The sequence below is a fragment of the Panthera pardus genome, unplaced genomic scaffold (genome assembly GCF_024362965.1).
Source record: "Panthera pardus isolate Hobbes unplaced genomic scaffold, ASM2436296v1 HiC_scaffold_8, whole genome shotgun sequence".
Taxonomy (NCBI): Eukaryota; Metazoa; Chordata; class Mammalia; order Carnivora; family Felidae; genus Panthera; species Panthera pardus.
Window position 1 is genome coordinate 21,201,533 of NW_026527013.1, and position 26,647 is coordinate 21,228,179.

A 26,647-nucleotide genomic window follows, 5' to 3' on the forward strand; every position below is an offset into this window, starting at 1 on the left:
CCCGCCCCGTCCCACCCGCCTGTCCTGTGCCTGCCTCCTAAAGCTCGTTCCCCACACTGGCTGCCCTGACTGTCCTGGACGGCGTGCCCGCCAGCCGCCACCAGCCATGGCAGGGCCCCGGGGCCTCCTCCTGCTCTGCCTCCTGGCCTTCTGCCTAGCAGGCTCCAGCTTCACCAGGGGGCAGAAGGTGAGTAGGAGCCAGTGTGGGGGACATGGTATCCAGGCCCGCTGGCCAGTGGTGGGAGCAGGGAGGGAAGTGTGCACAGATCGGGCACAGGTCTGGGGGGACACACGGGGCAGCCGATACTTGTCTGACTCCGAGCAAGACCAGAGGGCTGGGCTATTGTGCCCACCTCCACAGGCTGAGAGGTCTGTGTCTAGCTGCCTCGGGTGGCAGGGGTGTGTTGGCCTGCCCTCCTATAACTGCACCCAGCCTGCCAGCCATGTGGTGTGGGCAGCCATCCCAGGGCTCCCCAGCCTGAAGTTGGGGGGTACAGAGCCAGGCCCATCCTCCTGCCCTCCCTGTCCAGACTGGGGCCTGGTCTCTCTGTGACCCTGGCCTGGGGATTGGAGATAACATCACCCCCAACCCTGGAGGGTTGTGGAACACACATGTATGTGTGCCTGTATTTGGCCCCAGGGGTAGAATGAGGTCTCAACCCTACTCCCTCTGGGTAAGCAGCAGCCAACAGGAATACTCTCAAATCTAAGAGCTGCCCTTTATCAAGTGCACAGCCCTGGGTGCACCTGGCCATTATCCTCTGGAATCTTCATGACCCCTGGACAGTGGGTCCTGTTCTCTGCCTGAGGGAGCTTAAGTTCAAGGATGATGGAGACCGGTCTGTCCAACTCTGGAGCCATGCTCCCAATCACTGCCTGTGAGTCCCCAGAGAAGGGGTCCCAGTGTGTGGCTGTCAGGTCCCGCGTGTGTCAGCTGCCTCCTGGCTGCCGGGCTGCAGGTCTGCTTGAGCCCCGGAGCAGGGACGTTGTCCCCACTGGAGCTTCCAGAAGAGCCTCCCACCCTGAATGTGGAGATAGAGTTGCCTGGCTGGGGCCTGCCTACAGTTGAGGGTTCCCTCCACCATGAGGCCAAGTTCATTTGATTCTTGGGACAGCTGCTGCTGTCCCCATTATTATTAGTGGGCAGGCTGGGATCCAGAGAGGAAGGACTTGTCCAGGATTCCACTGCCAGGTAGCGCCAGATCGGAGCTGGGGATGGGCAGGTTGGAAGCTGCAGGGGTGACCGATGGTTGGAAGAGCCCAGGATTCTAGGCTGCAATGAGCCCTGCAGGTGGGTTCCCATTCCCTCCCTCCTCCATTTTTCCCACAAGTGAAATACAAGGGCATTTCATACGCCTTGCCACCTCCCCATGTTCTGGGGACAGGGGTCAATGAGGCGCCTCACGCTGGGAATTTTTCCCTGTCAAAGACCTATGCTCTGACCACCTCTGAGTCGGTATCCTGGGGCTGGGGCTTAGCCGGGCTGGGGCTTAGCCAGCCTGGGCCAGGTCTGATGGTCCCCGGGGCTCCCATGAACAGGGAGGTGGCAATACCGGCCTTCTCTTGCATCCTCAGTCACCCGACCCTCCTGGCAATCCCTGTAGTGTGAGGCCCTCTCTAAATATTAGGAAACTGAGGCTCCAGGGGGTAAGGATGACCTGTGGGTCACACAGCCAGTGAGAGGCAGAAGCAGGACTCAAACACAGGCAGGTTCAGGCAGTAGAGGCAAGGAAGGCTTCCTGGAAGAGGGGGAGTGTTAGCCCTTGTCCATTCAAAACGCCTTTTGCTTAGTGTTTCCTCTGTGCTGGTGCTGGCGGAGCCTGTAGTCTCAAGCTGGGGGTTAGAGGGAGAAGAGCCCTGATCTAGGGCAGAGAAAGCAGTTGGGGGTTCGGAGGGGGCTGCCCCTGAGGGAGTTTGGGTTCTGGGCCCCAGGCCCCATCTTGGGGGAATTTCTCCCACTGGCAACAGGCTTTACACCTCATGTCTCCTCAACTTCCCCAGCAACATCTGTCTCTGTGGGAAGCAGATGTTGCAAAATCAGTTCTGGATCGGAGCAGGGAGGGGGCAGCACCCAGGGCCTGGCTCAGGCGGTTCTGAGGTGCCCGGGAAAGAAGAGAATCTGATTCAGCACTGGGCTGTGACCCAGAGGGACCAGCAGTGACGCTGTGCACTGGGGAGGCTGGTGCCCCTTCCAGGCTGTAGGGCAGAGGGGCCTGGTGCCCGCATCTGGTACACTCCCCACGGGAAGTATGATTCAGCCACTGACTTATCCACCCTTCACCATTTCACACACATTTCCCAATGCAGCAGCCTGAGAGTGAGTGTGTCCCCCTTGGGACACCTTCCTCCTGTGCTCACCTCCACACTCCACACCCCACCGCCCTGCCAAGAGCCAAGAAAGCATGCTGTCTCCCTCCCCTAAACCCTTCCATTCCTCTCAGAGCCAGTCCCCGGGCCAGTGGTGGCCACAATGGCAACTGGGCCCGGCTGGCCAGGTGGCCCTCAGGGGTGCCTTTGCCCTGAGCCAGCAGCTGCCCAGGCTTGGAGTTACCCAACTTCCTAGACATTCCCTGGCTCAGCAAAGGCTGAGCCCCAGGGTGGGGAATGAGACCACAACACTCAGCCCCACGGCTGGGCCTAAGGCCACTCTCAGCAACTTTCTTCTTTGCAGACCGCAGAGGCATGAGCGGAAAGGGCCAAATCACAGCAGCAGAGAGCGGCCCTCGGGTCCTCTCAGAAGTGTCATGCTGCTGTTTCTTCTCTCCTCTTGCCTTGAGAGGCCTCACACGTGTAACCTTCTAGGAAAGAGATGTTCTGGGCTCACTCCCTTTGCACCGCAGCATGTTCAGCATTTTTTAGATTAGAATATCTTAGATTCTCTAGTCTGGGCCCTGGAACCCCAAATCCTCTCTTCCATCAACACACACTCTCCTATGGCCCTTTCTCCCACTTACAATGTAGACTTAAACTTCCATCCCTCCAGGGCATAGCACTGTTCTTGGGACTTTGTTGCCATGATGGTGGCCCCAGGGATAGTGGACTGGCAGGGGCTGTGGCAGGCCAGTGAGTGGGACCACAGGGCTGGGCTTTCTCAGCATCCGGCACCCTCAGGGGATGGTCTCTTCTCCTCCCCCCACCCCCTCCCCCACCTTGGCCAGAGGTCCATTTAAAACAAACCAGTTGGCCTGGCCACTGGCCTCTCTCCTTAGCCACTCTCTGCCTTGTCACACTTTGTCACCTGCTCCTTTCCACTTCCTGGCTTTTGCCTCTCCTGTTCCCCTCTACCAGGGGCACTACCCTGGCCAACTCTTATCCATCTTTCAGCCCCAACTCAATTGAGTCACCACCCCTGGGAAGCCGCCTGGGTCCTCGCAGCTCCCTCGCGCCAGCATTGCCCACCCGATGATAAGTTGTGGACCTCTGGGTCCGCGTTCTTGTGTGGGGCCAGGGGCCAGGCGCCAGGCCTGGGGTCAGGACTTAGGGAACCCATGCAGACTCCCTGTGCACGTCTGCTCACACAGGCCTACCTCTTGGGTCTGGGGCTGGCTGTTGGGTCTCTGCCCCTGGGGCAGCTGAGCAGGCCCTTGGGCTTGCTGAGAGGGTCATTTAGCAGCACAGTGGAGACATGCTCAGGGCAAAGTGATGACCAAAGGGGTTCTGCCTGGGCCTGGGAATTGAATCGCTGTGCTCTCCCAAGCAGTGTCTGCTGTGGCATTTAGTGTTTACTCTTAAGTGAGAGGTGATAATGGACACTAGGTTGAGAATTCAGGTTCTGGTCCCTGACAGACCCAGTCTCTGGGTGGTTTGGGGCCCAGGGTTCAGTTTCGTCATCTGAATGAACTAAGGTCTAACAAAATGGCTGGGTTCTCATCACGTCAGGAGGTATAGACTCTGAGGCTTCTGGGCATATGTTTGTGGCCATGGGCAGAAGTCCGTGGCTGTGGTATAGGAAATACCATGGCAGGGAGGACCTGTGACAGGCAGGTTTCCCCATCTCTCACAGCTTCCCCTGTCCTCACTGGAACAGGTGGGAAACCAAGGCCTGGAGAGAAGTGCTAGGCCTTGCCTCAGTCAGAGCAGAACCAGGACTGGGTACAGGGTCCAGGCCGCCTCGCCCCAAATTCCACTTGTTGCCCAGGTGCGGTCCAGACGCTGCGATGTGAAGACCAAGTTTGTCATGCGCATACCCTGCACCATGTGCCCCGCCATTAAGAGGCGGATGTGCCCCCCAGGCTGGCTTCGGGAGTTACCAGAGAAGATCTCACAGGACTGCCGGTGTGGATCCCCACCTCCATCCTTGTCCACTTCCAGGAGCATCCTGTAGGGTGGGGGAGGGCTGGGGGGACGAGGGAGAGCCTGGCAGGCTTGGGTGGTGAGGGCAGGGACTCACTTATTCACATGTCTGTTGCCCTTCCAGTGGGGCAGAGATAGGGAGTAGGGAGGAGGTGGGGGCAGCTGGTATTTATTGAGCACCTACTACTTGCCAGCCCTGTGCTCATCTCTGGACCAGGCAGACAGAGAGGAGGCAGAGCCAGAGCACTGAAACCCAGTGTGGGGAGGCCAGGCTGGGGGCTGCAGAGTGGGAGTCCCTCCTGTCACCCCGCCCACCTTTGTGCCCAGCTATGAGGTGCAGCTGGGGGACTCTTTGATGTCTATGAGCGGCTGCAGCATGGAGTGCTGGAAGGACGTGGTGGAGAAGGCCTGTTGCCCCGGCTACTGGGGATCCCAGTGTTATGGTATTGGTGGGGGCCCAACCCTGCTCCTCATACTCCAGCCCTGGGTGCCCCCATCTGCGGCTTCTGCCTGCATCACCCTCCACTCATTCAGTAAATGGACACTGAGTGAGCACCAGCATAGCTTGGCTGCCTGGGGGAGGGGCCGGGGCTGCCTGGAGCTGCTGGGGTCAGGGGTGAATTGTGAGTTCCTAGGGGCACAGCTGAGTTCCGGGGGGGGGGGCGGTTCACAGAGTGTCCTGGAGGTGCTGAGACTCCGTGTAATGGCCGTGGGACCTGCCTGGATGGCATAGACGGGAACGGGACCTGTGTGTGCCAGGTAAGGGCCTGGTAGGGCTGGGGTGGGGGCAGTGGAGGGCTGCACTGACTTGCTGCAAATCTCTGCCAGGAAAACTTCAGTGGCTCCTCCTGCCAGGAGTGCCAAGACCCCAGCCGATTTGGGCCCAACTGCCAGTCAGGTGAGTGCTGGCGAGGCAGGGGGCAGGGCCACTGCCCACCTGGGGAACTGTGGAGACCTAGTCCATGTACCCGCCCCCCAGCAGGCTCCCTCCCAGTCCCTCAGCCTGACACTTCACCTCCAAGGACATGAGCTTTGCCGGCTCGTACCTCCAGTCCCGTACTGTTCCCAGAGGCCTTCACCAGGAAGCCACCCCCTGGGCCCCTAGGCTAGGCCAGGAGCCTCCCTTGGGCTCCCATCTCCCCTGTGGTCCTACATTACAGCCCTGTATTCTTGGGCTGGTGCCAGCTGAAACTGAGTTCTAGAAATGCAGAGGGTAGGGACTCAATGTCCCCGTGTGTCCCTGTGTGTCCCTCCCAGTGTGCAGCTGTGTTCATGGCGTGTGCAACCATGGGCCACTTGGAGATGGAAGCTGCCTGTGTTTTGCTGGATACACCGGACCCCGCTGTGACCAAGGTGGGCAGGGATGCTGGGATAGGATGGAATGGCAGCCTCTTGCTCACTGAGCAAGTGCTAAGCCCTTGCTCAGTGACCAGAGCAAGAGAGGCCAGTAGGTGAGGGATGGGGCCTGAGCCTCAGCAGGACTTCTGCCCAAAGCCTAATTTCTTTCAAAGTAGGAAAGAGACACAGTGGTCTGGGGGAGGGAACACCATCTGAGACCTATACTGCCCAGAGGCCCAGAGAGGGTAAGGCCCTGGCCAGAGTTACACAGCAAACTGGGCAGAACATCTTCGTTCCTATCTTCCTTCCTCCCCAACCTGGAGCTCTGCGTCACCACAATACTCCCCCCTCTCCACTCAGAGCTGCCAGTCTGCCAGGCCCTGAATTGTCCCCAGAACTCCCAGTGCTCTGCAGAGGCCCCTGCCTGCAGCTGCCTCCCGGGCCACACCCAGCAGGGCAGAGAATGTAGAGGTAAGTCAGCGACCTAGATGCCGGAGGCCCAAATTCAGAATGACCAGGGGCTGGGAAGACATCCTTTAAAAAAAAAATTTTTTTTAAGCTTATTTATTTATTTATTTGGAAAGAAAGAGAGAGAGAGAAAGCGAGTGCACGCAAGCCGGGGAGGGGCAGAGAGAGAGGGGGAGAGAGAGAATCCCAAGCAGGTTCTGTACAGGCAGCACAGAGCTAGACTGAGGGCTCAATCTCACAGCTGTGAGATCATGACCTGAGCCAAAATCAAGAGTCGGACACTTAACCGACTGAGCCACCCAGGCGCCCCCTTTTAAACCAGCAAGTACAATCTGGCCATTTACAGCAAGTACAGCCTGCCACCGAGAGAGGCCCTGTCTCCAAGTTCTAGATCAACTTGCTCACCTCATCTTTGGGCCATTCCTGCAGACGTGATGAGGCTCCTGGGTGCTCAGCTCACTTGGGCTCTCTCTTTCTCTGCCCTGGCAGCCCCTAATCCCTGCCAGCCATCGCCCTGTTCCCCACTGGCCCAGTGCTCGGTGAGCCCCACGGGGCAGGCACAGTGTCGCTGCCCCAAGGACTACCACGGTGACGGGACGGTGTGTCTGCCCCATGACCCGTGCACCATCAACCATGGTGGCTGCCCCATCAACTCCACCGTGTGTCTATACCTGAGATCAGGCAAGGTGAGCCGGGCCCTGGCTCGGGCCTGTCCCGTGGTCCACCCACCCCCATTGGCTACTGGACCCTAGGCCTCTTGGCCCTCACAGGCCTCTTGGGAGCCTCAGTTGTCCCCTTTGTAAAATGGGAAGAAGATGACAGCCCTCTTCTCAGCTGGTGGGTGCACGGGCCGAGCATAGTTTTGTGGGTGCAGCAGATGCCAGTGGTTCTCACAGATGTGATGTCACCCTCCTCCCCCTGCCTGGTGGCCCAGGCATCCTGCCAGTGTAAGCCAGGCTTGGTCAGCATCAATCACAATGCCTCTGCGGGCTGCTTTGCCTACTGTTTCCCTCATTCCTGCGACCGGTCAGCCACCTGTCAGGTGACCTCCGATGGGAAGACCAGGTAGGCACGAGGGCTTCGGGGTGGGCACCGGGGGCAGAGCAGAGAGGGTGGGCTGGGCAGGGGCAAGTGTGCACACATGTGTACCCTCAGTTCAAAGGCCCTGAGGGGACAGATGCGTGAGGGCCAGGAGGTGGGGACGGGCCATACCCCTGCCCTGACCCATTCTACCCATGTCCCTAGCTGTGTGTGCAAGGAGGGTGAGGTAGGGGATGGGCGTGCCTGCTATGGACACCTGCTCCATGAGATACAGAAGGCCAGCCAGCTGGGTGTGGTGTTCCTGCGGCTGAGAGTCACCCTGGCCATGTTGGGTGTGTGACCCCTACCACCTGCCTGTGACCTTGTCCCTCATACTCACATTCTTAGGAGGGAGGGAGGGGCGGACTCTGCAAGGATGCCCTGTCTCTCTGCCCAAGAGCTATGGAAGTAGAGTGGGCCGGGGTGGGGTGTGTGATTGGAGGTGGGAGCTAGTCCCCCAAATCCTGATGCCTCTCATCTACCCTAGACCTAGGCCCAGTGCCCCCCCACCCAACTCTCCAAAACATAGGACTGATGCCTGAGGTTTTCCCAGATCTATTCTAATACATCCTCTCCCGGCTCCCAGACCAGGGCTGCCGCGAGATCCTCACCACATCGGGCCCATTTACCGTGCTGGTACCGTCCCTCTCGTCTGTCTTCTCCAGGACCATGAACGTGAGCCCTTCCCCTTGAGGAGCTGGCTGCCAGCCCTTGCCTCCTCCCTGGGCCTGCCCCAGGCTTGAGGGCCCCAAGAGAGGCCACACTCTGGGGATCTGAGGCCTGGGACGCCCCCTGTCCTCTCCATTGCTTGGGCAGCGTGGCATGACGACCGCCACGGGCCCATTCGGCACCTTCGTCCCCCTGTGCCCACAGGCGTCCGTTGCCCGGCAGCTCTGCAAACAGCACATCGTAGCAGGACAGCACATCCTGGAGGAATTGGGGACCCAGCAGACACGCAGGTGGTGGACACTGGATGGGCAGGAGCTCACCGTCACTTTCAATCACTTCATGGTAAGGAGGGCAACCCCAGCCTGGGGACCAGAGGTGTCACAGTTGGGGGACGCTGCCTGAGCAATGGTGTGGAGGTGGAACGGAGCCTCGGCACAGGAGGCTGGCCTGTGCCGTATGAGCCAGAGGTCTCACATCTCAGCAGAAGTACACATACAAGTACAAAGAGCACCCCCAGCAAACATTCACCATCCAAAAGGCCAACTACCCGGCAGCCAACGGTGTCTTCCACTTGGTCACTGCTCTGCAGTGGCAGCCCCCACCAGAGCTCCCTGAGGACCCCAAGGTAAGCCAGTGCCCTCACCTTTCTCCATCTCGTGCCACTGGGTGACCTCTGACTCTCACAGAGTTCAGAGAGTGGGCAGGGGCAGTTCTGGGCAGGAGTGGAACAGAACTCCTTCCCCTCTGAGGCTGACGCAGCCTCACCCTTTTCTCTGGGGCTCTCATGCTTGTCCCTTGCTACAGAGAACCATCGGCCAGATCCTTGCCTCTACTGAGGCCTTCAGCCGGTTTGAAACCATCCTGGAGGTGAGTTTGGGGGAATGGTCCTAGCCCATCTGATCTTTTGGCTCGGGACCCCTCATTACCCCAGAGGGATCTGGGGATCTGGAGTAGTATGGGTCTTTGCCCATGCCCCCACCCTGTAACCTGCCCATCACCATCCTGAGGTCCTGTGTTAGCATGGACCCAATGCCATTGTCTCCCACTTACTCCTCGTGGGCGTTCCCTGCAGGCTGAGGGTGGTGGGGCCCAGGCAGGCCTCAGAGGTAGAGGCCGAGCCTCGCTGAGCCTCCTTCTCGCTGTCACAGAACTGTGGGCTACCCTCCATCCTGGATGGGCCTGGGCCATTCACAGTGTTTGTCCCAAGCAACGAGGCTGTGGATATGTTGCGTGATGGCCGTCTGATCTACCTCTTCACAGCAGTAAGCTTGGTGGGGAGAAGGGGCTGGGGAGACAGGGTACCTGGGCCTCTACCCTCCCCTACCAAGCCCTCTCTCCCTTGCCAGGGTCTGTCGAAACTACAGGAGCTGGTGAAGTACCACATCTACAGCCATGGGCAGGTGAGAGACTCTTCTCTGGAAGGGTGACCAGCTTGTACCTGCTGCTGGGCTTTTGGATGCTTGTCTGTAGGTCTTGGCCTCCCTGGGAGCCCCTTTTCCTCTCCCCATCCGTTTGGACTCTATAAGCACAGAAGAGAGTCTGGGGACCAAGGTGGTGGCTGTGAGTCACCTGGGCAGGACTGTTTGGGGCTTTACAGTGTGGCTAATGCCCAGCCTAAGGCCACACTCTCCTTCGCCTCAGCTGACCATTGAGAAGCTCATCTCCAAGGGTCGGGTCCTCACCATGGCAAACCAGGTCCTGGCTGTGAATATCTCTGAGGAGGTGAGCTCCACAAACAAAATCTGGAACAAATGGACTGATGGAGGAGCTGGTGATGACTGGCTGGTTACGTGGTCTCTTTTGGACCTGCCTTTATGCTCTGAGCCCCATGGAGTGCAGGCCCTGGTGGGACTATGTGGGAGGCAGGCACAGATCAAATCCCTCTCCTGGGGCCCAACAGACCGGGGGGGCTCCAAAGACGTGGAGGGTGGGCACAAGGGTGGGGGGGGTGGTGGTATTCCGTGTGACTTGGGGCGCAGAGGCTGGAAACCACATGAGCAGACACTACAGGGCTCAGGACACAGAGGCTGGAGCAGTTTTGCCAGAGCAGGAGGCTCTGGAGAGCCAGGGAGAGGGGAGAGGAGAGGGCCGGCAGGCTGGGCTGTGGGGATGAAGGAGGCACGGGCTCAGGGGTCTGCCAGGCCAGACAGGCCGCACACTGGGCTCCACCACAGGGGCGCATCCTGCTGGGACCCGAGGGGGTGCCACTACGGAGAGTGGACGTGCTGGCTGCCAATGGCGTGATCCACATGCTGGAGGGTGTCCTGCTGCCCCCGACCATCCTGCCCATCCTGCCTAAGCACTGCAACGAGGAGCAGTACAAGATCGTGGCGGTGAGCACGTGCCACACGGTCCCAGCCTTCCTGGGGTCCCTGTTCTCCTCCAGTGGCTTTAAGGCTGGGGCCTGGGCACACACCCCACAGAGGTGCCTGCCTCCCCCACCGCCAGGTGTCAGCAGTGCTGTTGATGGTTCCTTCAAGATCACTCCTGCATCTTCTGGCCCTCTGTCCCAGCCCTCTGGCACAGTTCTCACACTCCCACGCTAAGCTCTTCCTTCTGCCCTGGCCCTCCGACAGTTGACTCTCTCATACCTCGGGGCTTGGCTCCGTGACACTTTCTTTGGGTCTTCTGTATAAACCATGACTAACCACTCTCCCCGCCACCCCCCTCCTCCTGTCGGCCCTTCCCTGCACAGGGCTCCTGTGTGGACTGCCAAGCCCTGAACACCAGCATGTGTCCCCCCAACAGCATGAAGCTGGTGAGTGTCCCTTGGCTGGGCCCTTAGGGCTGCCCAGTGAGACTTCCGTCATGGGTCAGGGTGGGGAGAAGGCCCTGTGAGGCTGGACCTGGAGCCTCAATCCCTCTCGGCCCCACTGAGGGTGGGAATGCTGGACCCAGAGTGCTGAGTGGTCCCTGGATCAGAGCTGCCTGGCGAAAGGGGCCGGCTCAGGCCCCATGCCGGCTGATCAGCTTTGCACGGCCCACCCCAGGACATCTTCCCCAAGGAGTGTGTCTACACCCATGACCCTACTGGGCTCAACGTCCTGAAGAAAGGCTGCGCTCACTACTGCAACCAGACTATCCTGGTGAGCCTGGGTGTGGGGTGCTCACTGCCAGTGAGCTGGAGCCTCCCCTCCGGGGCAGAGCAGGCTGCCTTCCTCAGAGAGCTGTGTTGCATCCCAGAGGGGCTTCATGCACCCCCTTGTTCTAGAGATGGGACCAGAGAGCAGCAGTGGCCCCAGATGGACCCTCAGACACACTTTTGTCTCTTACAGAAACCTGGCTGCTGCAAAGGGTTTTTTGGGCCTGACTGTATACAGTGTCCTGGGGGCTTCTCCAACCCCTGCTATGGCAAAGGCACCGTGAGTCCTCCCACTGCCCTGGGGTGAGGGGTGGGAGTTGGCCAGCGACACCCTGTGTGTCTGAGTCAAGCCTGCCGCTCTGTGGTCTCAGGCTTCCAACATTTAGGCAGAGGGAGTTGGACCATATTGTTTTTAGTATTTTAATTAGAAATAATTAAGTAGATGGACTTGGGCACCTGTTTTCATGAAACCTATTTGTCGGTGCTTTTCTTGTGTGTTCTGTTTTGCCACTTGGTAGCATCGAGGGCAGGGAAGACACCCTAGGGGTTGTGCGTTTCTAGGTTGTGCACAGGTCCCCCCTGAAGCCTCCAGGGCCGGGTGTCTTTTAGGGCCCCAGTTCTTTGGCAGCATTGGTGGCTTGGTCTCTTCCAGGGTGAGGTCTTCCGCGGGGAGCAGAAGCTCAGAGCCACCCCATGGAGGAAGAGGGTGTGGGGGAGGGCAAGGACAGCCCCCACCCCATGACTGGTCCCTCTTCCTGTCCACCCCCAGTGCAGCGACGGGGTCCGGGGCAACGGGGCCTGCCTCTGCTTCCCAGACTACAAAGGCATCGCCTGCCACATCTGCTCTAACCCAAACAAGCATGGAGACCGGTGCCAGGAAGGTGGGTGGTCCTGGCCCAGGCTGCCTGCCAGGGAAAAAAGGCTCTGCTTGGAAAGAGGGTTGGGGGCTCTCAAGAAGGGGAATAGAGCCCCAGGAGGAAGAGTAAAGGCCAGAGGGAGGAGGGGAGGATTTGGGGACAAAAATAGATGTCTCCTTCACCCACGCCAGGATGACAGCTGTGGTTCAATCTAAAGCATGTGAGATTTAAGTCAGACACACAAAAGAACTTTCTGATGGTGCTGTTGGGGGCAGGGAAGCTAGAATGGGGTGACTGAAAGCAATGAATGGCCCTGCTTGCATTTCTTCTGCCTGTCCACTGAGTCTGGGATGGCCTCTGATTTTGTGACCCTGAAGTCAAATCTATGCCGGCTGCCCCATTCCCCGTCCCCAGTGCTCCCGTGGCTTCATCCTGGCTCCCAGCCAGCTCTGCCCCTGTCTTAGTTTTCCTGATCCCATCTCCTCCCTGCAGACTGTGGCTGCGTCCACGGTCTCTGTGACAACCGTCCAGGCAGTGGGGGTGTGTGCCAGCGTGGCACGTGTGCCCCAGGCTTCAGCGGCCACTTCTGCAATGAGTCCTCTGTGAACTGTGGGCCCACGGAACGGGCCCAGAGCTGCCACCTGCATGCCCGCTGTGTTAGCCAGGGAGGCGTTACCAGGTGAGGACTCACGTTTCCCCTCTGCCTTGTCCATGACCATGCATGTCAGTTCATTCGGCCTCTGAGCTCTTCCAGAGGCTCACTGGAGGCCTCTCGTTCACCGGCCGCAGGTGCGTCTGTCTCGATGGCTTCGAGGGTGATGGCTTCTCCTGTACACCCAGCAACCCCTGCTCCCACCCAGACCGTGGTGGCTGCTCAGAAAATGTCAGTCTCACTGTCTCTCTCTGAAGCCCTGACCCAGGGGTGGGAGGGTCAGCCCACCATCCTGCAGAGCTGAGTCATTTCATCGTGGCTCTCACAGGCTGAGTGTGTCCCTGGGGCCCTGGGCAACCACCACTGCACATGCCACAAAGGCTGGAGCGGGGACGGCCGTGTCTGTGTGGCCATCGACGAGTGTGAGCTGGATGTGAGAGGTGGTTGTCACGCCGACGCCCTCTGCAGCTACGTGGGACCTGGGCAGGTGAGGCACAGCAAGCCTAGAGGCAGCAGAGTGGGGCGAGGGGTCTTCATTCTGGGGGTCTCTCACCCCACCCCATCTGGCTCCATGGGCATCCACTCCCAAGAGCTCCAGCTGAGGGTCTCAAATCTCAGACACAAGTGAGAATGCAGGTCTGGAATGTTGAGTCGTGTAGTCTAGAAGCAGCAGACGTGTCCTGGAGACAACATGAAGGCCATGACAGTTTTAAAGGAAGGCGCATTCTAGCACCAGTCCAAGGCTGCCTATTCCCCAAATCAGAAGGCCGCGGCTCCCGTCCCTTGGGGATGAGGACTCTCGTAACTGAGTCCACGAGTCCTCTGCTCTTTCTGGCCTCAGGGCCACTGTCTTCTGACCATGAGTGCACTCATTCACTCACTGGTTTCCCACATGGCACCAGGAGTGTGTTACATGCTAGTCCCTATTCTAGACTTAGGAATTCAAAGCTGAGCAAAGGAGGGGGAGACTCCTGCCCAAGGAAAGTGGCATCCCCAAATGTTTAGACTCCTGGAAATCCAGCTGTGGAGCTTTGCAGCCTCAGACCCCAGCCACAGGGTCTGAGCATCTGGAGCTTTCCTTGTGAGGCACATCAGACCCGTGAACCTGAGGACTAGGTGGCACTCAAGTGTCTAGTATGCCGATCGGGAGACCAGGCCTGGCTGGCTCTGGATCAGTGTGTGCAGGGACCTTGCTCATGATGGTTGGGGCCACCCGCCTGTGGGGTGTCCATGGCGAGCACCCAGCTGGCTATGAGGGCTGGCACTCTCCACTCCACAAGAAGCTACACAATGTTAAAGTCCTGAACCGAGGACCAGAATAAGCAGGTTGAGATTCCCCCAACTTGCAGAGGAGGGCAACTGAGATCTGGGGAGTGTCACCACTCAGCTGCAGTGGGGACAAGCCCAAGACACAGGCATTCAGTGGGAAGGATCAGAGCAGGGTGGCAGGGTCAGAGGTGGGTCTGTGCCACCAGCCCTGGGGCCAGCCTTGCCAACACCTGCCTGCTCACCACACGTTGCTGACCTCTCCCAGGCCTGAGGGCAGAGGGGTACCAAGTCCCCATGGATGCTTCCCTGACGATGCCATCACTTCTGTTGGCTCATCTGGAGAGCCAGCCTCCCCTCAGGGCCTCAGAATCCTGATCTGGAATGTGGATGGAGCTGGGAGAAGCTCCATGTGTCTGAACAAGGCTCCCCAGGACATAAGGCCCATGGACAGCTGGGGAGTGGAGGAGGAGAGGGGCGTGCCCCTGGTGAGATAAGGCCCTCTGCTTCTAACCTCTCCAGAGCCGGTGCACCTGCAAGCTGGGATTCGCAGGGGATGGCTATGTGTGCAGTCCTATTGACCCCTGCCGGGCAGGCAATGGTGGCTGCCATGACCTGGTGAGGGGGCGAGAGGGCTCGGAGCCTGGGGGAGGCTCTCTGGTTGTCCCTGTCTATGGCCAGGATTGGAATCCAAGCCACAAATCCAAACCATGTCACCCCTTTGTCCACAGTATAGAGCTTTCACTGGTTCTTAAGGCCCCAACCCCTGCCCTGCCTCCCGTCTCCTCCCTTGCCCCCTACCCTCTTCTATGCTCTTGTGGCCTTTTTGAGCCCATTGCTGTCTGTCCCGACTTCATTCTGCTCTAATACCACTGCACCTCTGCCACGTATTCTGGAAGGCCTCCCAGCTAGCTCCTCCTGCTCTCAGTTCAGGCCTCTCCTCCTGGGTGCTCCCTCAACCCTGGGCTTTCCCAACTCATCTCTCATGATGAAGTAGGGTAACTCATGTCAAGTGCTCAGTGACCTTGGAGACCTAGGGCCAGGCATACCAAAGGAGAACATGAATGCAGATTGGCTGGATGGACAAACAGATGGTGGGGCTGGGTAGCAAGACAGGCAGGCAGCAGGAAGATAGATGATAAGGGTGAACAGAGAGATGGGGTGCTGTCCAGCTTGCCATCTGGGTACTGAACGGAGGGCCCTGTCTCTTTGCCCCACCTGCAATTCAGGCCACCTGCCAAGCAGTGGGGGGAGGCCAGCGGGTCTGCACATGCCCCTCTGGCTATGGGGGTGATGGCTTCAACTGCTACGGAGACATCTTCCGGGTGAGTGGGTCCCTGTGTTTGGCAGGGCGGCGGTGTGTGTGGGGGGTCCTTTCACACACCTCAGGTGGGAAGAGGCAGTGCTCAGGGTCCTGGTGAGGAGGGGGCTTGGGTTTGTCCCTAGACTGATGACTTCAGCTTTTTCCCTTCCCTTAGGAGCTGGAGGCAAATGCCCACTTCTCTGTCTTCTACCAGTGGATCAAGGTAGGACAGGGCAGAATACTGGGGTTGGGGCTCAAATCCAGGAGGCCTCCCTGGATGCAGAGGTGCCACATAATATCTCCAAGAGCTGGAGGTGGGGGCAGGCCTGCAGGCTGGGAGCAAGCAATCTCAGGTGGCTGCCTTCATTACTCCCCCTACCCCCCTGTCACCACGCGCACAGAGTGCTGGCATCACTCTTCCTACCGACAGCCGAGTCACAGCCCTGGTGCCCTCTGAGTCTGCCATCCGTAGGCTGAGCCCCGAGGACCAGGCCTTCTGGCTGCAGCCGAGGATGCTGCCGCACCTGGTCAGGTGGGCAGCCAGGGCAGGGAGCTGGGTTGGGAAAGGGACTTCTGTGTGGGACCCTGCCCCTCCCCAGAGGTTCTCTTTCTGAGGACCTATGTCCACCTGTTGGGGTGGAGCCTAGTCCCAGGGTAGGTTACACTAACCTGGTTCCGTGCCCTACAGGGCCCATTTTCTCCAGGGTGCCCTCTCTGAGGAGGAGTTGGCCCGGCTGGCTGGGCAGGATGTGGCCACCCTGAGCCCCACCACACGCTGGGAGATTCACAACATCAGTGGGGTACGTGGTGAACTCTGGGCAGGAGAGGGGGTCGTGCAGAACATGGTGGGGGACTTCCCAGAAGGGGGTCCCCGGTGATGAGATTGAGGTCCCCTCGACCTCCACAGGGCCAGCAGAGGGCATACTCAGGACAGTGTCTTGGGACCAGCAGTGACTTCCCTGCCAGGGGCTGTCTGTTTGTCTTTCTCTGCATGTGCATACCTGTCCCTTTTGTGCATGGGTCCTGGTGTGGGTCTGTGTACCCATCTGGTAGGTTCTCTGGGTGTCTGGGCCAGGCTGGGGGCCACCGGTAGCTGCCTGTGTGCCCAGCAGAGTCTCTGTTGGTGCTGTACCCGCTCTTAAGTGTCTACCTGTGACTCCCTGTGGCTGAGCCCTGCTTGCTGTTTTCCAGAGGGTCTGGGTGCAGAATGCCAGCGTGGATGTGGCTGACCTCCTTGCCACCAACGGTGTCCTACATGTCCTCAGCCAGGTATGGCCAGAGGGGTGTGCGCAGGGAACATCCTAAGCTGAGGGGCACTGACATACTGACCAGCCCCTATGCTCCACGTCAGGTCTTACTGCCTCCGAGAGGGGACGCACTGCACGGGCAGGGGTTGCTGCAGCAGCTAGACTCGGTGCCTGCCTTCCACCTCTTCCGGGAGCTGCTGCAGGTAAGGAACAGAGGAGAGAGGGGGAGTGCCTGGTCGGGGCGCCCTCCCCTGGGCCTGGAGGGAGGTGGTTGGCCGCGGGGTTGGGACTGAGGGGGATTATGCCCATTGGTGACCCTGGCCTCCTGCCCCCAGCACCACAGGCTGGTGCCCCAGATTGAGGCGGCCACGGCCTACACCATCTTCGTGCCCACAAACCGTTCTCTGGAGGCCCAGGGAAACAGCAGCATCCTGGTGAGGTCGCTGGGATAGGGCCACTGAAGGGGAGGGTGAAAACCTGGGGGAGCTTCCCATCCTATGACAAAGGGACAAGGCAGGTGGAACGTACTGTCCTGGGCACTTGGTGGTCCCCGGAGTCCCTGAGCTTCTTCTCTGCCAGGATGCAGACACGGTGCGACATCATGTGATCCTGGGGGAAGCCCTCTCCACAGAATCCCTACAGAAAGGGGGACACCGCAACTCTCTCCTGGGCCCTGCCCACTGGCTCGTCTTCTACAATCATAGCGGCCAGGTCTGCGGGGGTCGGGGGTTGGGAGCCTGCAAGCTCTGCTCCAGAGACCACCCGTCCTGGAGACCACCCCCCCCCCACGCCTGTAGCCCCAAGGTGAGGGTGGTAAGTGTGGGGGGTGGACTCAGCCTCCTACTGTCCTCCTCAGCCTGAGGTGAACCACATGCCGCTGGAAGGCCCTGTGCTGGAGGCCCCTGGCCGCTCATTGTTTGGCCTGTCGGGGGTCCTGACTGTGGGCTCAAGCCGCTGCCTGCATAGCCACGCCGAGTCCCTGCGGGTGAGAGGCCGAGGCCGGTGGGGAGGATAGCTGGGGGTTCAGAGCTGGGAGGTGCTGGCTGGCCTGGCTGGCAGGGCAGGGCAGTTGGTCAGGGGTGGGACAGGAAGGAAGGTGAGTTGGGGGGGCCCCCCGTCCCAGGACCACCTGAAAGCTCTGCCCTCCCTCCCCATAGGAGAAATGCATAAACTGCACCCGGAAATTCCGCTGCACTCAGGGCTTCCAGCTGGAGGTGAGGATGGGCCCAGCACAGCTCTGAGCTTCGCCTGCTCTCTGCTCCCAAGGTGTCTGAGCCCGCAGGGCCCAGTCGGCTCACCCAAGCCTGGGGAATGGAACAGCAAGGGCTGCTTGACCTCCCTGGTAGAGGCCAGGAGGCCCAGGCCCAGGTCTGCTGGGAGGAGGCCTCACTCGCAGCCCGAGGCCTGGGTCCCGCCTGCCATCTCCTCATCAGGTCTACCTGTCTTGATCCCTCCCTAATTTTCTGCTGTCCTGCTCATCTGTCTTACCCACTGATATCTGTCTGTCCTGATTGTCTGTCTCCCCATTCACTGTCTGCCCCTACTCAAGCGAAGGGCTGAGCCCTCCTTGCCTGCCCCTGTTTCCAGAACACTCCCAGGAAGAGCTGTGTCTACCGATCTGGCTACTCATTCTCCCGGGGCTGTTCTTACACTTGTGCCAAGAAGATCCAGGTTTGCCTTGCGGCACCCCCACCCCCAAGTCTAACCAGAAAGGGGGAAGTGGGAGTGCAGGCCCAGGGGAGAAACCTGGCCTAGATTTCAAAGGCAGAGGCTGGGCTTGGACTAGGGTTGAGGCCAGAGGGGCAAGGGCCCAGAGGGAGGGTAAGGAGGAGAGGTCTGAGGTCAGTGGGGCCAGTGTTGGTCCCCATGGCCACACCCCAGGAAGTAGGGACGGGGAGAGGGGAAAGAGGCTCAGCCCGGACACTGTCAACCAGGCCCCAGGGGCAACTGCTGGGCCCAGCTCTGTCTCTCACTGTGAGACCCGGCACAGCTGTCGCCTGCCTGAGGCTCCGTTCCCTCGCCCCTGCCACGGGGAGGGTGGTAGAAGGCAGCCGCCATCTCCCTGGTTCCAGCTTGCTTCATTTTATGGCTTTGTGGCCTGTCCCCGCCCCACCCCTCCAACATTCCCCCGCCCCCCACTTCCCTCCCCCTACATCTGGCCTGTGCCGGGCCTCTCCCTGCCCCCTCCATGCAGGTGCCTGACTGCTGCCCTGGCTTCTTCGGCACGCTGTGTGAGCCGTGCCCCGGGGGACTGGGTGGTGTGTGCTCGGGCCACGGGCAGTGCCAGGACCGGCTCCTGGGCAGCGGAGAGTGCCACTGCCACGAGGGCTTCCATGGAACAGCCTGTGAGATGTGTGAGCTGGGCCGCTATGGGCCCACCTGTGCCGGAGGTGAGCACTGGAGAGGGTGGAGGACGGTAGGCACGGGGATGGACCAGCAGGGTCAGGACGGGAGCACTGGGTAACTCCTGTCCCCCCTTGTTCTGCTCCCAGTCTGTGACTGTGCCCATGGGCTGTGCCAGGAGGGGCTCCAAGGGGATGGAAGCTGTGTCTGTCATGCGGGCTGGCAGGGCCCCCGCTGTGACCAGAGTGAGTGGCCTCAAGGGGGAGAGGTGGGTGGCTCCTGGGGAGGTGGTTCCTGGGTCCAAATGACCAGAACCATCTTCTCACCCCTCCAGAGATCAGCGGCCCTCAATGCCCAAAGAAGTGCGATCCCAATGCCAAGTGAGTGAGCTCAGCCTGGGGCAGGTGGGCAAGTGTGTAGGGGTGCTGGGGGCAGGGAAGGGCCAGGCAGGCATAGGCTGAGCTCTTGCCACCCCTCCCAGCTGCGTACAGGACTCGGCTACAGCCCCGGCCTGTGTCTGTGCTGCGGGCTACTCAGGCGATGGCGTCCACTGTTCAGGTCCAGTCACACACGGATGCTTCGGGCCCCCACCCTGAAATTTGCAGTGGCTTTCCCTGCAGAGCCCTCTCCAGTCCCTCTGAATCTAGTTTCGATCCCGGTCCCATCTCGGGGCCTGCCCTTCCCTCTGACCTCTTCCTTCCTCCCACGTCCTCTTCCCTTGTCCCCACTCTGTCCCTGTGCCAGCTCCTCACAACTCTCTGGGATCATCTGCCCCTAGAGGTGGACCCTTGTGCCCGTGACCACGGGGGCTGTTCCCCTCACGCCAACTGTACCAAGGTGGCGCCTGGGCAGCGGACGTGCACCTGCCAGGATGGCTACACAGGAGATGGGGAGCTGTGCCAGGGTGAGGCTGGGGTCCCTACCCTGGGCGTACGTGGGGCCAGGGGTCTGGCCTCAGTGTCGTGAGTCACACTAGGAGAGGCTGAGGGGCCCACGGGGGGCCCTGAGAGCATGGGGGTGAGTACCTGATCGCATAGATGAAGGGCCGCCTAGGGCCTCCTCTCATCCCCGCGTCTCTTCCCCCAGAAGTTAACAGCTGTCTCATCCACCACGGGGGCTGCCACATGCATGCTGAATGTATCCCTACAGGCCCCCAGCAGGTCAGCACAACAGAGGTGGACACTGGGACTGTGCCATTCCCTCATAGGGTGGGGCCCCCCTCAGACCAGGCGGGGTGCTCCTTCTGTCAAGGGTGCTGGCCTGCTCTTGGGGCCCAGCAGCCGCACTGATTAGGGTTTGGGACAGGTCTCCTGCAGCTGCCGTGAGGGTTACAGTGGGGATGGCATCCGGACCTGTGAACTCCTGGACCCTTGCTCCCAGGTCAGGGCCCAGCCCCACCTCATTTCATAGGGGAAGGGGACTGAGGCAGGAACCAGCCCTCCTTGCCCCCATCAGGGTCCCAAGGGCCTCCGAAGGGTAAGCCGCCCTCCCACAAGCTCCAGTCTGACTGATCAGTAGCAAACCGAGCTTTGGGGGCTGGACGGGGGTCTTCATGGCCCCTTACCCAGGGACGGGGCAGAGGAGTCTGAGAGCCACTGATGCCTCTCCCTCTCCTATCCCTGCCTCAGAGTAACGGAGGCTGCAGCCCCTATGCTGTGTGTAAAAGCACAGGGGATGGCCAGAGGACATGTACCTGTGACGCAGCCCACACCGTGGGTGATGGCTTCACCTGCCGTGCCCGAGTTGGCCTGGTAATGATGCCCAAGTTAGACCCCTGACCCAACCTTGGCTATGCCTCCCCATGGGCCTCACCCATGATATTAAGACCCCAGGTTTGATCCTGATCCTGGCCTTAACCGTGACCCTGACCCCTGACTCTACCTGGGCCTGACCCAGCTATGATCCATGAAACTAATCCTAACCCTAGCTCAGACCCCCGGCTTTCCTTTCCTCATCTCTGCCTTGGCCAGACCTTGGGCTGCAGGTGCTGGGACAGGCACCAGGCCCTGAATGGGGGCCACCCAAAATCTGAGCTGATCCTCGCCCCCCCCAGGAGCTCCTTCGGGACAGGCATGCCTCATTCTTCAGCCTCCACCTCCTGGTGAGTGACCAACTGGCTTCCAATTCCTCAGTCTGGCCTGGGTCTCTCTGATCTGCCAGTCCCACCGGTCTCTGGGCCTTCAGGTTCTCATTTGCCCAGGGGGTTGGCTGTTCTGGTCTCTCAGAGTCCAGGTCTTTCCAGGAGGATCCATGGAAGCCCTGAGTTTGTCGAAAGTTACCCCTCCTGCACTCAAGCTGTTTCCCCCTCCTGCAGGAATACAAGGAGCTCAAGGGCGATGGGCCTTTCACAGTCTTTGTGCCTCGCGCAGATCTAATGAGCAACCTGTCGCAGGTAATGCAGCCCTCCCCAACCCGCAGAGAGGCTGGGAAGGAAGGGGTGGGCATTCTGGGGTGTGGGCAGAGGCAGCAATCAGGGGCCTCCCTCTACCCTCCCGGACCCCCACTCCAGGATGAGCTGGCCCCGATTCGCGCCCACCGCCAGCTTGTGTTCCGCTACCACGTGGTCGGCTGCCGGCAGCTGAGGAGCCAGGAGCTGCTGGACGAGGGCTACGTCACCACGCTCTCAGGGCACACGCTGCGCATCCACGAGAGGGAGGTGGGTCCGGGCCCCGCCCCCACCCTAAACGACCCAGAGACCCTGCCCCTGACCCCTGTGCTCTGACCCCACGCAGTTAAGACCTCACCCTCCCTGGGCCTGGGCGGGTCTTAGTGACGGGGAGACCAGCTCCAGACCCTGCCCACTACCAAAGGCCTGTCCCCCAGGCCCGGGCCTTCGGAGCCTGGCTCCACCCTCACTCCCACCGGCCACACCTGGCTGCCTGCTGCCTTGACCGTGCCCACCTTCTGCCCCAAGACCCACCCAACGCAGGTTCCGCCCCACCTCAGGCCCCACCCACAGCATGAGTACCCCACCAATCGGCTTCATTCAGTCCTGGGCCCCACCCCCAGGGCAGCATCTATCTCAATGACTTCGCCCGTGTGGTGAGCAGTGACCACGAGGCTGTGAATGGCGTGCTGCACTTCATCGACCAAGTCCTGCTGCCGCCGGACGTGTTATACTGGAAGCCTGATGTTGCCCCTGTCCTGCGGGTATGACCTGGGCACAGGCCTGGGGGCTTACCGAGCAGGTTGCTGGGGGCCTCAGATGCTCCCTCCCTGCCTGACCTCAAGCCTCACAGGTGCCTTTCCACAGAGAAACGTCACCGCCGCTGCTGAGAGCTTTGGTTACAAGATCTTCAGCGGCCTCGTGAAGGTACTGCTCCCGTGGGTAGGCCTGTCAGTGTGTGCATTTGTGCCCGTGTGTGTGTGTGTGTGTGTGTGTGACAAATGTGTGAGTGTATATTTACCTGTCTGCACCCTTACATGTGTAAGCCTGTCCCTTGTGTGCGTACAGGCCGTCTGTGTATGTGAGCCTCCCAGTATGAGCACAAGGGTATGCTTATTTGTGTCCACGTACCCGAAAGTAGTCCAGGTGTGTGCAAGCTTATCCCTGCACATATGTCCATGTGTATCTGGCTACAGCCAAGAACGTGGCTGGCGGGAAGGCCCCCTGGGCCCTGGAGCCCCTTCCTGGCCTCTGTGGTCCAGCCCCCTACTTCCACCCACGAGTCTCTGACTGTCACACCTCTGCTTCTCCTTGCCAGGTGGCTGGCCTCCTGCCCCTGCTTCAGGATGTGGCCCATAGGCCCCTCACAATGCTGTGGCCCACAGACTCTGCCCTGCAAGCCCTGCCACCTGATCGCCAGGCCTGGCTGTACCATGAAGACCACCGTGACAAGCTGGCAGCCATTCTGCGGGGCCATGTGATTCGCAACATTGAGGTGGGTATACCCCCAGTCCTTGGTCCCCACTGCCTGCCACCCAGCCTACCTGCCTGGCTCCAACCGTAGCCCCTTCTGCTCAGGCCTTGGCATCTGACTTGCCCAACCTGGGCCCACTCCGCACCATGCATGGGACCCCCATCTCCTTCTCCTGCAGCCGTGTCCGGCCGGTGAGTGTGAGGAGAGGACTCAGATGAGGGAAGCAGGAGGCAGGGGCTCTGGCATTGGGGGGCCACAGTGCACCTGTGACCCCGTGTACTCTCCCTCCTCCGCCTGCAGGGTGAGCTCACCGTGGGTGAGGAGGATGCCCGCATCATGCAGCGGCACCTTCCCTTTGAGGGTGGCCTGGCCTATGGCATCGACCAGCTGCTGGAGCCACCTGGCCTTGGTGCTCGCTGTGACCGCTTTGAGACTCGACCTCTGCGGCTGGTGAGGGAGGCCATAGGTCAGAGGTGGAGGGGCAAGGGATCCTAGCCAAGGGACCCGTCTCGTCCATCCATCTGACCTTGCCGTGTTGGCCTCTGTTCTTTACAGAAGATCTGTAGCATTTGCGGGCTAGAACCGCCTTGTCCTGAGGGCTCACGGGAGCAGGTAAGGGCCTGGAAGCTGGGTGGGGGTTCAGGCAGGGCCCAGGGACTCCAGGGCTGTTTGACTCCTCTTGGCCCAGGGCAGTCCTGAGACCTGCTGGCGGTACTACTCAAAGTTCTGGACGTCCCCTCCACTGCACTCCTTGGCACTGCGCAGCATTTGGGCCCGGTCTAGCCTCTGGGGTCAGCCCCAAGGCCTGGGCAGGGGCTGCCACCGCAACTGTGTCACCACCACCTGGAAGCCCAGCTGCTGCCCTGGTCACTATGGCAGCGAGTGCCGAGGTGAGTGTCCCAAGGTCGTGAGTGTCACTGGCTGGCTCTTCTGGCACAGCTCCAGCCACTGCTCCAGATAAAACATGTTGGGGTAGTGGGGCCAGGGCAGGTCTGGGTGGTGAATGGATTTGGCCAGGAGAGAGTGCTCTGAGAGGCTGGGTGGGCATCTGTGGGATTCTCACCTGTGAGGGGACTTGGGTGGATTGTGGCTTCCGGAGGAGGCTCGACCGCCCCGGGTACGGGACGGATGGTGTGGCTGGGCTGGGGCTGCCTGTGGCGGGGGTCCCAGTGAGAGCCCTGGCCCCACCTCACTTCTCTCACCTCTCCACTAGCTTGCCCTGGTGGCGCCAGCAGCCCCTGTGGTGGTCACGGCGTGTGCATGGACGGCATGAGTGGCAGCGGGCAGTGCCAGTGCCATTCGAGGTTTACAGGGACAGCGTGTGAACTCTGTGCCTCGGGTGCCTTTGGGCCCCAGTGCCAAGGTGGGCTCCCTGCCCCACCCTGTCTGACCCTGCCCTCTGAGCCCCACGGCCCACATGCCAACCCCATCAGCCTGCTGATCTCTCTCCCCAGCCTGCCGCTGCACCTCCCATGGCCGCTGTGACGAGGGCCTTGGGGGCTCTGGCTCCTGCTTCTGTGATGAGGGCTGGACCGGGCCAAGCTGTGAGGTGCAGCTGAGTGAGTGCTGTCTGTGTTTGTGTCCACCTGAGTGCTTTTATATGCTCGCGTGTAGTGGCATGTGCCCCGACCACACACTCAGGTGGAGCCACTGAGGGTGGGTGGGAGGGGGTCCAGGGGTACCCAGGAGGGCAGCTCCTAACCTGGATATGCGGGGGATGCCTGGGGGACAGAGCTGCAGCCCGTGTGTGCCCCGCCCTGTGCGCCCGAGGCCGTGTGCCGCGCGGGCAACAGCTGTGAGTGCGGCCTGGGCTATGAAGGGGATGGCCGCTCGTGCACAGGTGAGTGGTGGGCAGGTGTGAGGTGGGAGGCCCCCTCCCCCCCTGCCACCGGGGCCTGCCACTCTCTCCCTGCCCGCAGTGGCGGACCTGTGCGGGGATGGGCGTGGCGGCTGCAGCGAGCACGCCACCTGCAGCCAAGCAGGCACAGTGGTCACCTGCACCTGCCTGCCTGCCTACGAGGGCGACGGCTGGAGCTGCCGGGCCCGCGACCCCTGTGCGGACGGCCACCGTGGGGGCTGCAGCGAGCACGCCGACTGCTTGAACACAGGCCCGGTGAGCAGCCGGGGAGTTGAGCGGCAGGGTGGGGAGGCTCCACAGAGCAGCCTCTCCACCTCGCCCCCCTCCCCCCCCCGGGCCCCCCCCCACCCCGGTCCCTGAAGAGCACCTGCCCGCTCTCCCGCCCCAGAACACGAGGCGCTGTGTGTGCCATGCTGGCTACGTGGGTGATGGACTGCAGTGTCTGGAGGAGCCTGAGCCGCCCGTGGACCGCTGCCTGGGCCAGCCACCACCCTGTCACGTGGATGCTGTGTGCACTGACCTCCACTTCCAGGGTGTGCTTCCCTGCCCGCTCCCGGTGCCCCTGCTTTACCTCGGTGCTGCTGGGCTGATCACGCCTCCCTCCCTCTGCAGAGAAACAGGCTGGTGTCTTCCACCTCCAGGCCCCCAGCGGCCCTTACGGCCTGAACTTCTCAGAGGCCGAGGCAGCGTGTGGGGCCCAGGGAGCTGTTCTTGCTTCTCTCCCTCAGCTCTCTGCTGCCCAGAAGGTGTGTGGGGCTTAGGAATCTGGAGCCAAGCCCGTGGGGGCCCCCTGGAACTGGGCCTTTGGTCTCAGCATCCCCTTCTGCCCCTACAGCTCGGCTTCCACCTGTGCCGTGTGGGCTGGCTGGCCAACGGCTCGGCTGCCCACCCAGTCGTCTTCCCTGCGGCAGACTGCGGTGGTGGGCAGGTGGGTGTCATCAGCCTGGGCCTCCGGAAGAACCACTCAGAGCGCTGGGACACCTACTGCTACCGCGAGCAAGGTACAGCCTCCCCTACCCCCCCAACACATACCCCGGCTTGGCCCCTTCCCACTGACCCACCCAACTGCTTATCCCGCAGATGTGGCCTGCCGGTGCCGCCAAGGCTTTGTGGGTGATGGGACAAGCGTCTGCAATGGGAAGCTGCTCGACGTACTGGCTGCCACAGCCAACTTCTCCACCTTCTATGGGGTGTGCAGGGGCCCAGCCTCAGGGCTGAGGGTGTGGGTAGCTGGGGTCCCTGGGGAGGGAGCCTGCCCACAGTCCTATTTTCCCTCTTCCAGATGCTGCTTGGCTATGCCAATGCCACCCCTCGGGGTCTGGACTTCCTGGACTTCCTGGACGATGAGCTCACCTATAAGACACTCTTTGTCCCTGTTAATGAAGGCTTCGTGGACAACATGGTAACCAGTGGGGGTCGTGGGCAGAGCCAGGCCCAATGCTGATGCCTCCGGCTGGCCTGGGCCAACAGGCCTTGCTTTGCCTACAGACGCTGAGTGGCCCAGACCTGGAGCTGCATGCCTCCAACACCACCTTCCTGAGCACCAATGCCAGTCAGGATACTGTGCTCCCCGCCCACTCGGGCCTCAGCCTCTTCTTCAGTGCTGTGGGCCCTGACAACAGTTCCTGGGGCCCTGTGGTGAGTTTTGCTACTGTACTTCTCCTGCTGGCTCTGGCCCCTCACACTCACCAGGCCCAACTCTGGTCTCCCTACAGGCCCCAGGGGCGGTCGTGGTTAGCCACGTCATCGTGTGGGACATCATGGCATTCAACGGCATCATCCATGCTCTGGCCAGGCCCCTTCTGGCTCCCCTACAACCTGTGAGTTGGTGAGGGGTGGGGAGGACGACAGGCAGAACAGCAAGGGGTGAGGGGACGGTCCTGGCCTTGACGCTCTCCTTGTTTGCAGCAGGCAGTGGTGGCGCCTGAGGGTCCACCCGTGGTGGCAGGTGTGGGGGCTGTAGTGGCTGCTGGAGCACTGCTTGGCCTAGTGGCTGGGGCCTTCTACCTCCGTGCCCGAGGCCAGGCCACGGGCTTTGGCTTCTCCACCTTCCAGGTAGAGCTGTGTTGGGGGGGAGGGGGGAGGGATGTTGGGGGTGTCTGGGTCCACTGATCTTGCTCGAGGCCCCTCACCACATACCTCTCTTCCAGGCAGAAGATGATGCTGAGGATGACTTCTCCCCATGGCAGGAAGGAACCAGCCCAACCCTGGTCTCTGTTCCCAACCCCGTCTTCGGCAGCCCTGATGCCTTTTGTGAGCCCTTCGATGTGAGTATGAGGGGTGAGCGATGACAGAAGGGGACCCCCGGGCGTGGTTATCAGCCCAGCCACA

The 26,647-nt window shown here is 60.9% G+C and overlaps 1 protein-coding gene across 8 annotated transcripts in view; it reads left to right on the forward strand.

Annotated features, from left to right (window-relative positions):
* Window positions 1-26,647, forward strand: part of STAB1 (stabilin 1) — a 26,876-nt gene continuing 229 nt past the window's right edge. For 2 of the 8 annotated variants that reach the window (XM_053898476.1, XM_053898482.1), the window contains exons 1-68: window positions 5-187; window positions 4,139-4,275; window positions 4,621-4,736; window positions 4,967-5,052; window positions 5,122-5,191; window positions 5,551-5,646; window positions 5,992-6,102; window positions 6,589-6,785; window positions 7,034-7,164; window positions 7,345-7,472; window positions 7,766-7,854; window positions 8,053-8,190; window positions 8,330-8,473; window positions 8,653-8,715; window positions 8,997-9,110; window positions 9,195-9,248; window positions 9,490-9,570; window positions 10,023-10,181; window positions 10,544-10,606; window positions 10,839-10,934; window positions 11,124-11,210; window positions 11,700-11,811; window positions 12,280-12,466; window positions 12,577-12,670; window positions 12,768-12,926; window positions 14,228-14,323; window positions 14,935-15,030; window positions 15,184-15,231; window positions 15,410-15,540; window positions 15,697-15,808; window positions 16,200-16,277; window positions 16,360-16,458; window positions 16,591-16,689; window positions 16,835-16,966; window positions 17,112-17,240; window positions 17,413-17,469; window positions 17,843-17,926; window positions 18,450-18,645; window positions 18,748-18,843; window positions 18,933-18,978; window positions 19,080-19,156; window positions 19,377-19,502; window positions 19,685-19,758; window positions 19,904-19,978; window positions 20,227-20,349; window positions 20,652-20,699; window positions 20,913-20,990; window positions 21,108-21,254; window positions 21,608-21,748; window positions 21,852-21,911; window positions 22,303-22,479; window positions 22,563-22,649; window positions 22,759-22,908; window positions 23,014-23,070; window positions 23,147-23,348; window positions 23,672-23,821; window positions 23,913-24,017; window positions 24,191-24,298; window positions 24,378-24,571; window positions 24,705-24,849; window positions 24,929-25,062; window positions 25,152-25,317; window positions 25,397-25,506; window positions 25,599-25,718; window positions 25,805-25,954; window positions 26,032-26,136; window positions 26,225-26,371; window positions 26,467-26,569. In XM_053898476.1, the coding sequence (XP_053754451.1) occupies window positions 107-187; window positions 4,139-4,275; window positions 4,621-4,736; window positions 4,967-5,052; window positions 5,122-5,191; window positions 5,551-5,646; window positions 5,992-6,102; window positions 6,589-6,785; window positions 7,034-7,164; window positions 7,345-7,472; window positions 7,766-7,854; window positions 8,053-8,190; window positions 8,330-8,473; window positions 8,653-8,715; window positions 8,997-9,110; window positions 9,195-9,248; window positions 9,490-9,570; window positions 10,023-10,181; window positions 10,544-10,606; window positions 10,839-10,934; window positions 11,124-11,210; window positions 11,700-11,811; window positions 12,280-12,466; window positions 12,577-12,670; window positions 12,768-12,926; window positions 14,228-14,323; window positions 14,935-15,030; window positions 15,184-15,231; window positions 15,410-15,540; window positions 15,697-15,808; window positions 16,200-16,277; window positions 16,360-16,458; window positions 16,591-16,689; window positions 16,835-16,966; window positions 17,112-17,240; window positions 17,413-17,469; window positions 17,843-17,926; window positions 18,450-18,645; window positions 18,748-18,843; window positions 18,933-18,978; window positions 19,080-19,156; window positions 19,377-19,502; window positions 19,685-19,758; window positions 19,904-19,978; window positions 20,227-20,349; window positions 20,652-20,699; window positions 20,913-20,990; window positions 21,108-21,254; window positions 21,608-21,748; window positions 21,852-21,911; window positions 22,303-22,479; window positions 22,563-22,649; window positions 22,759-22,908; window positions 23,014-23,070; window positions 23,147-23,348; window positions 23,672-23,821; window positions 23,913-24,017; window positions 24,191-24,298; window positions 24,378-24,571; window positions 24,705-24,849; window positions 24,929-25,062; window positions 25,152-25,317; window positions 25,397-25,506; window positions 25,599-25,718; window positions 25,805-25,954; window positions 26,032-26,136; window positions 26,225-26,371; window positions 26,467-26,569 (7,651 nt within the window). In that variant the 5' untranslated portion in view covers window positions 5-106. Of the gene's footprint in view, window positions 188-4,138; window positions 4,276-4,620; window positions 4,737-4,966; window positions 5,053-5,121; window positions 5,192-5,550; window positions 5,647-5,991; window positions 6,103-6,588; window positions 6,786-7,033; window positions 7,165-7,344; window positions 7,473-7,765; window positions 7,855-8,052; window positions 8,191-8,329; window positions 8,474-8,652; window positions 8,716-8,996; window positions 9,111-9,194; window positions 9,249-9,489; window positions 9,571-10,022; window positions 10,182-10,543; window positions 10,607-10,838; window positions 10,935-11,123; window positions 11,211-11,699; window positions 11,812-12,279; window positions 12,467-12,576; window positions 12,671-12,767; window positions 12,927-14,227; window positions 14,324-14,934; window positions 15,031-15,183; window positions 15,232-15,409; window positions 15,541-15,696; window positions 15,809-16,199; window positions 16,278-16,359; window positions 16,459-16,590; window positions 16,690-16,834; window positions 16,967-17,111; window positions 17,241-17,412; window positions 17,470-17,842; window positions 17,927-18,449; window positions 18,646-18,747; window positions 18,844-18,932; window positions 18,979-19,079; window positions 19,157-19,376; window positions 19,503-19,684; window positions 19,759-19,903; window positions 19,979-20,226; window positions 20,350-20,651; window positions 20,700-20,912; window positions 20,991-21,107; window positions 21,255-21,607; window positions 21,749-21,851; window positions 21,912-22,302; window positions 22,480-22,562; window positions 22,650-22,758; window positions 22,909-23,013; window positions 23,071-23,146; window positions 23,349-23,671; window positions 23,822-23,912; window positions 24,135-24,190; window positions 24,299-24,377; window positions 24,572-24,704; window positions 24,850-24,928; window positions 25,063-25,151; window positions 25,318-25,396; window positions 25,507-25,598; window positions 25,719-25,804; window positions 25,955-26,031; window positions 26,137-26,224; window positions 26,372-26,466; window positions 26,584-26,647 lie in introns of those variants that run through there. The other 6 variants (XM_053898478.1, XM_053898477.1, XM_053898479.1 and 3 more) reach the window with 6 other exon arrangements.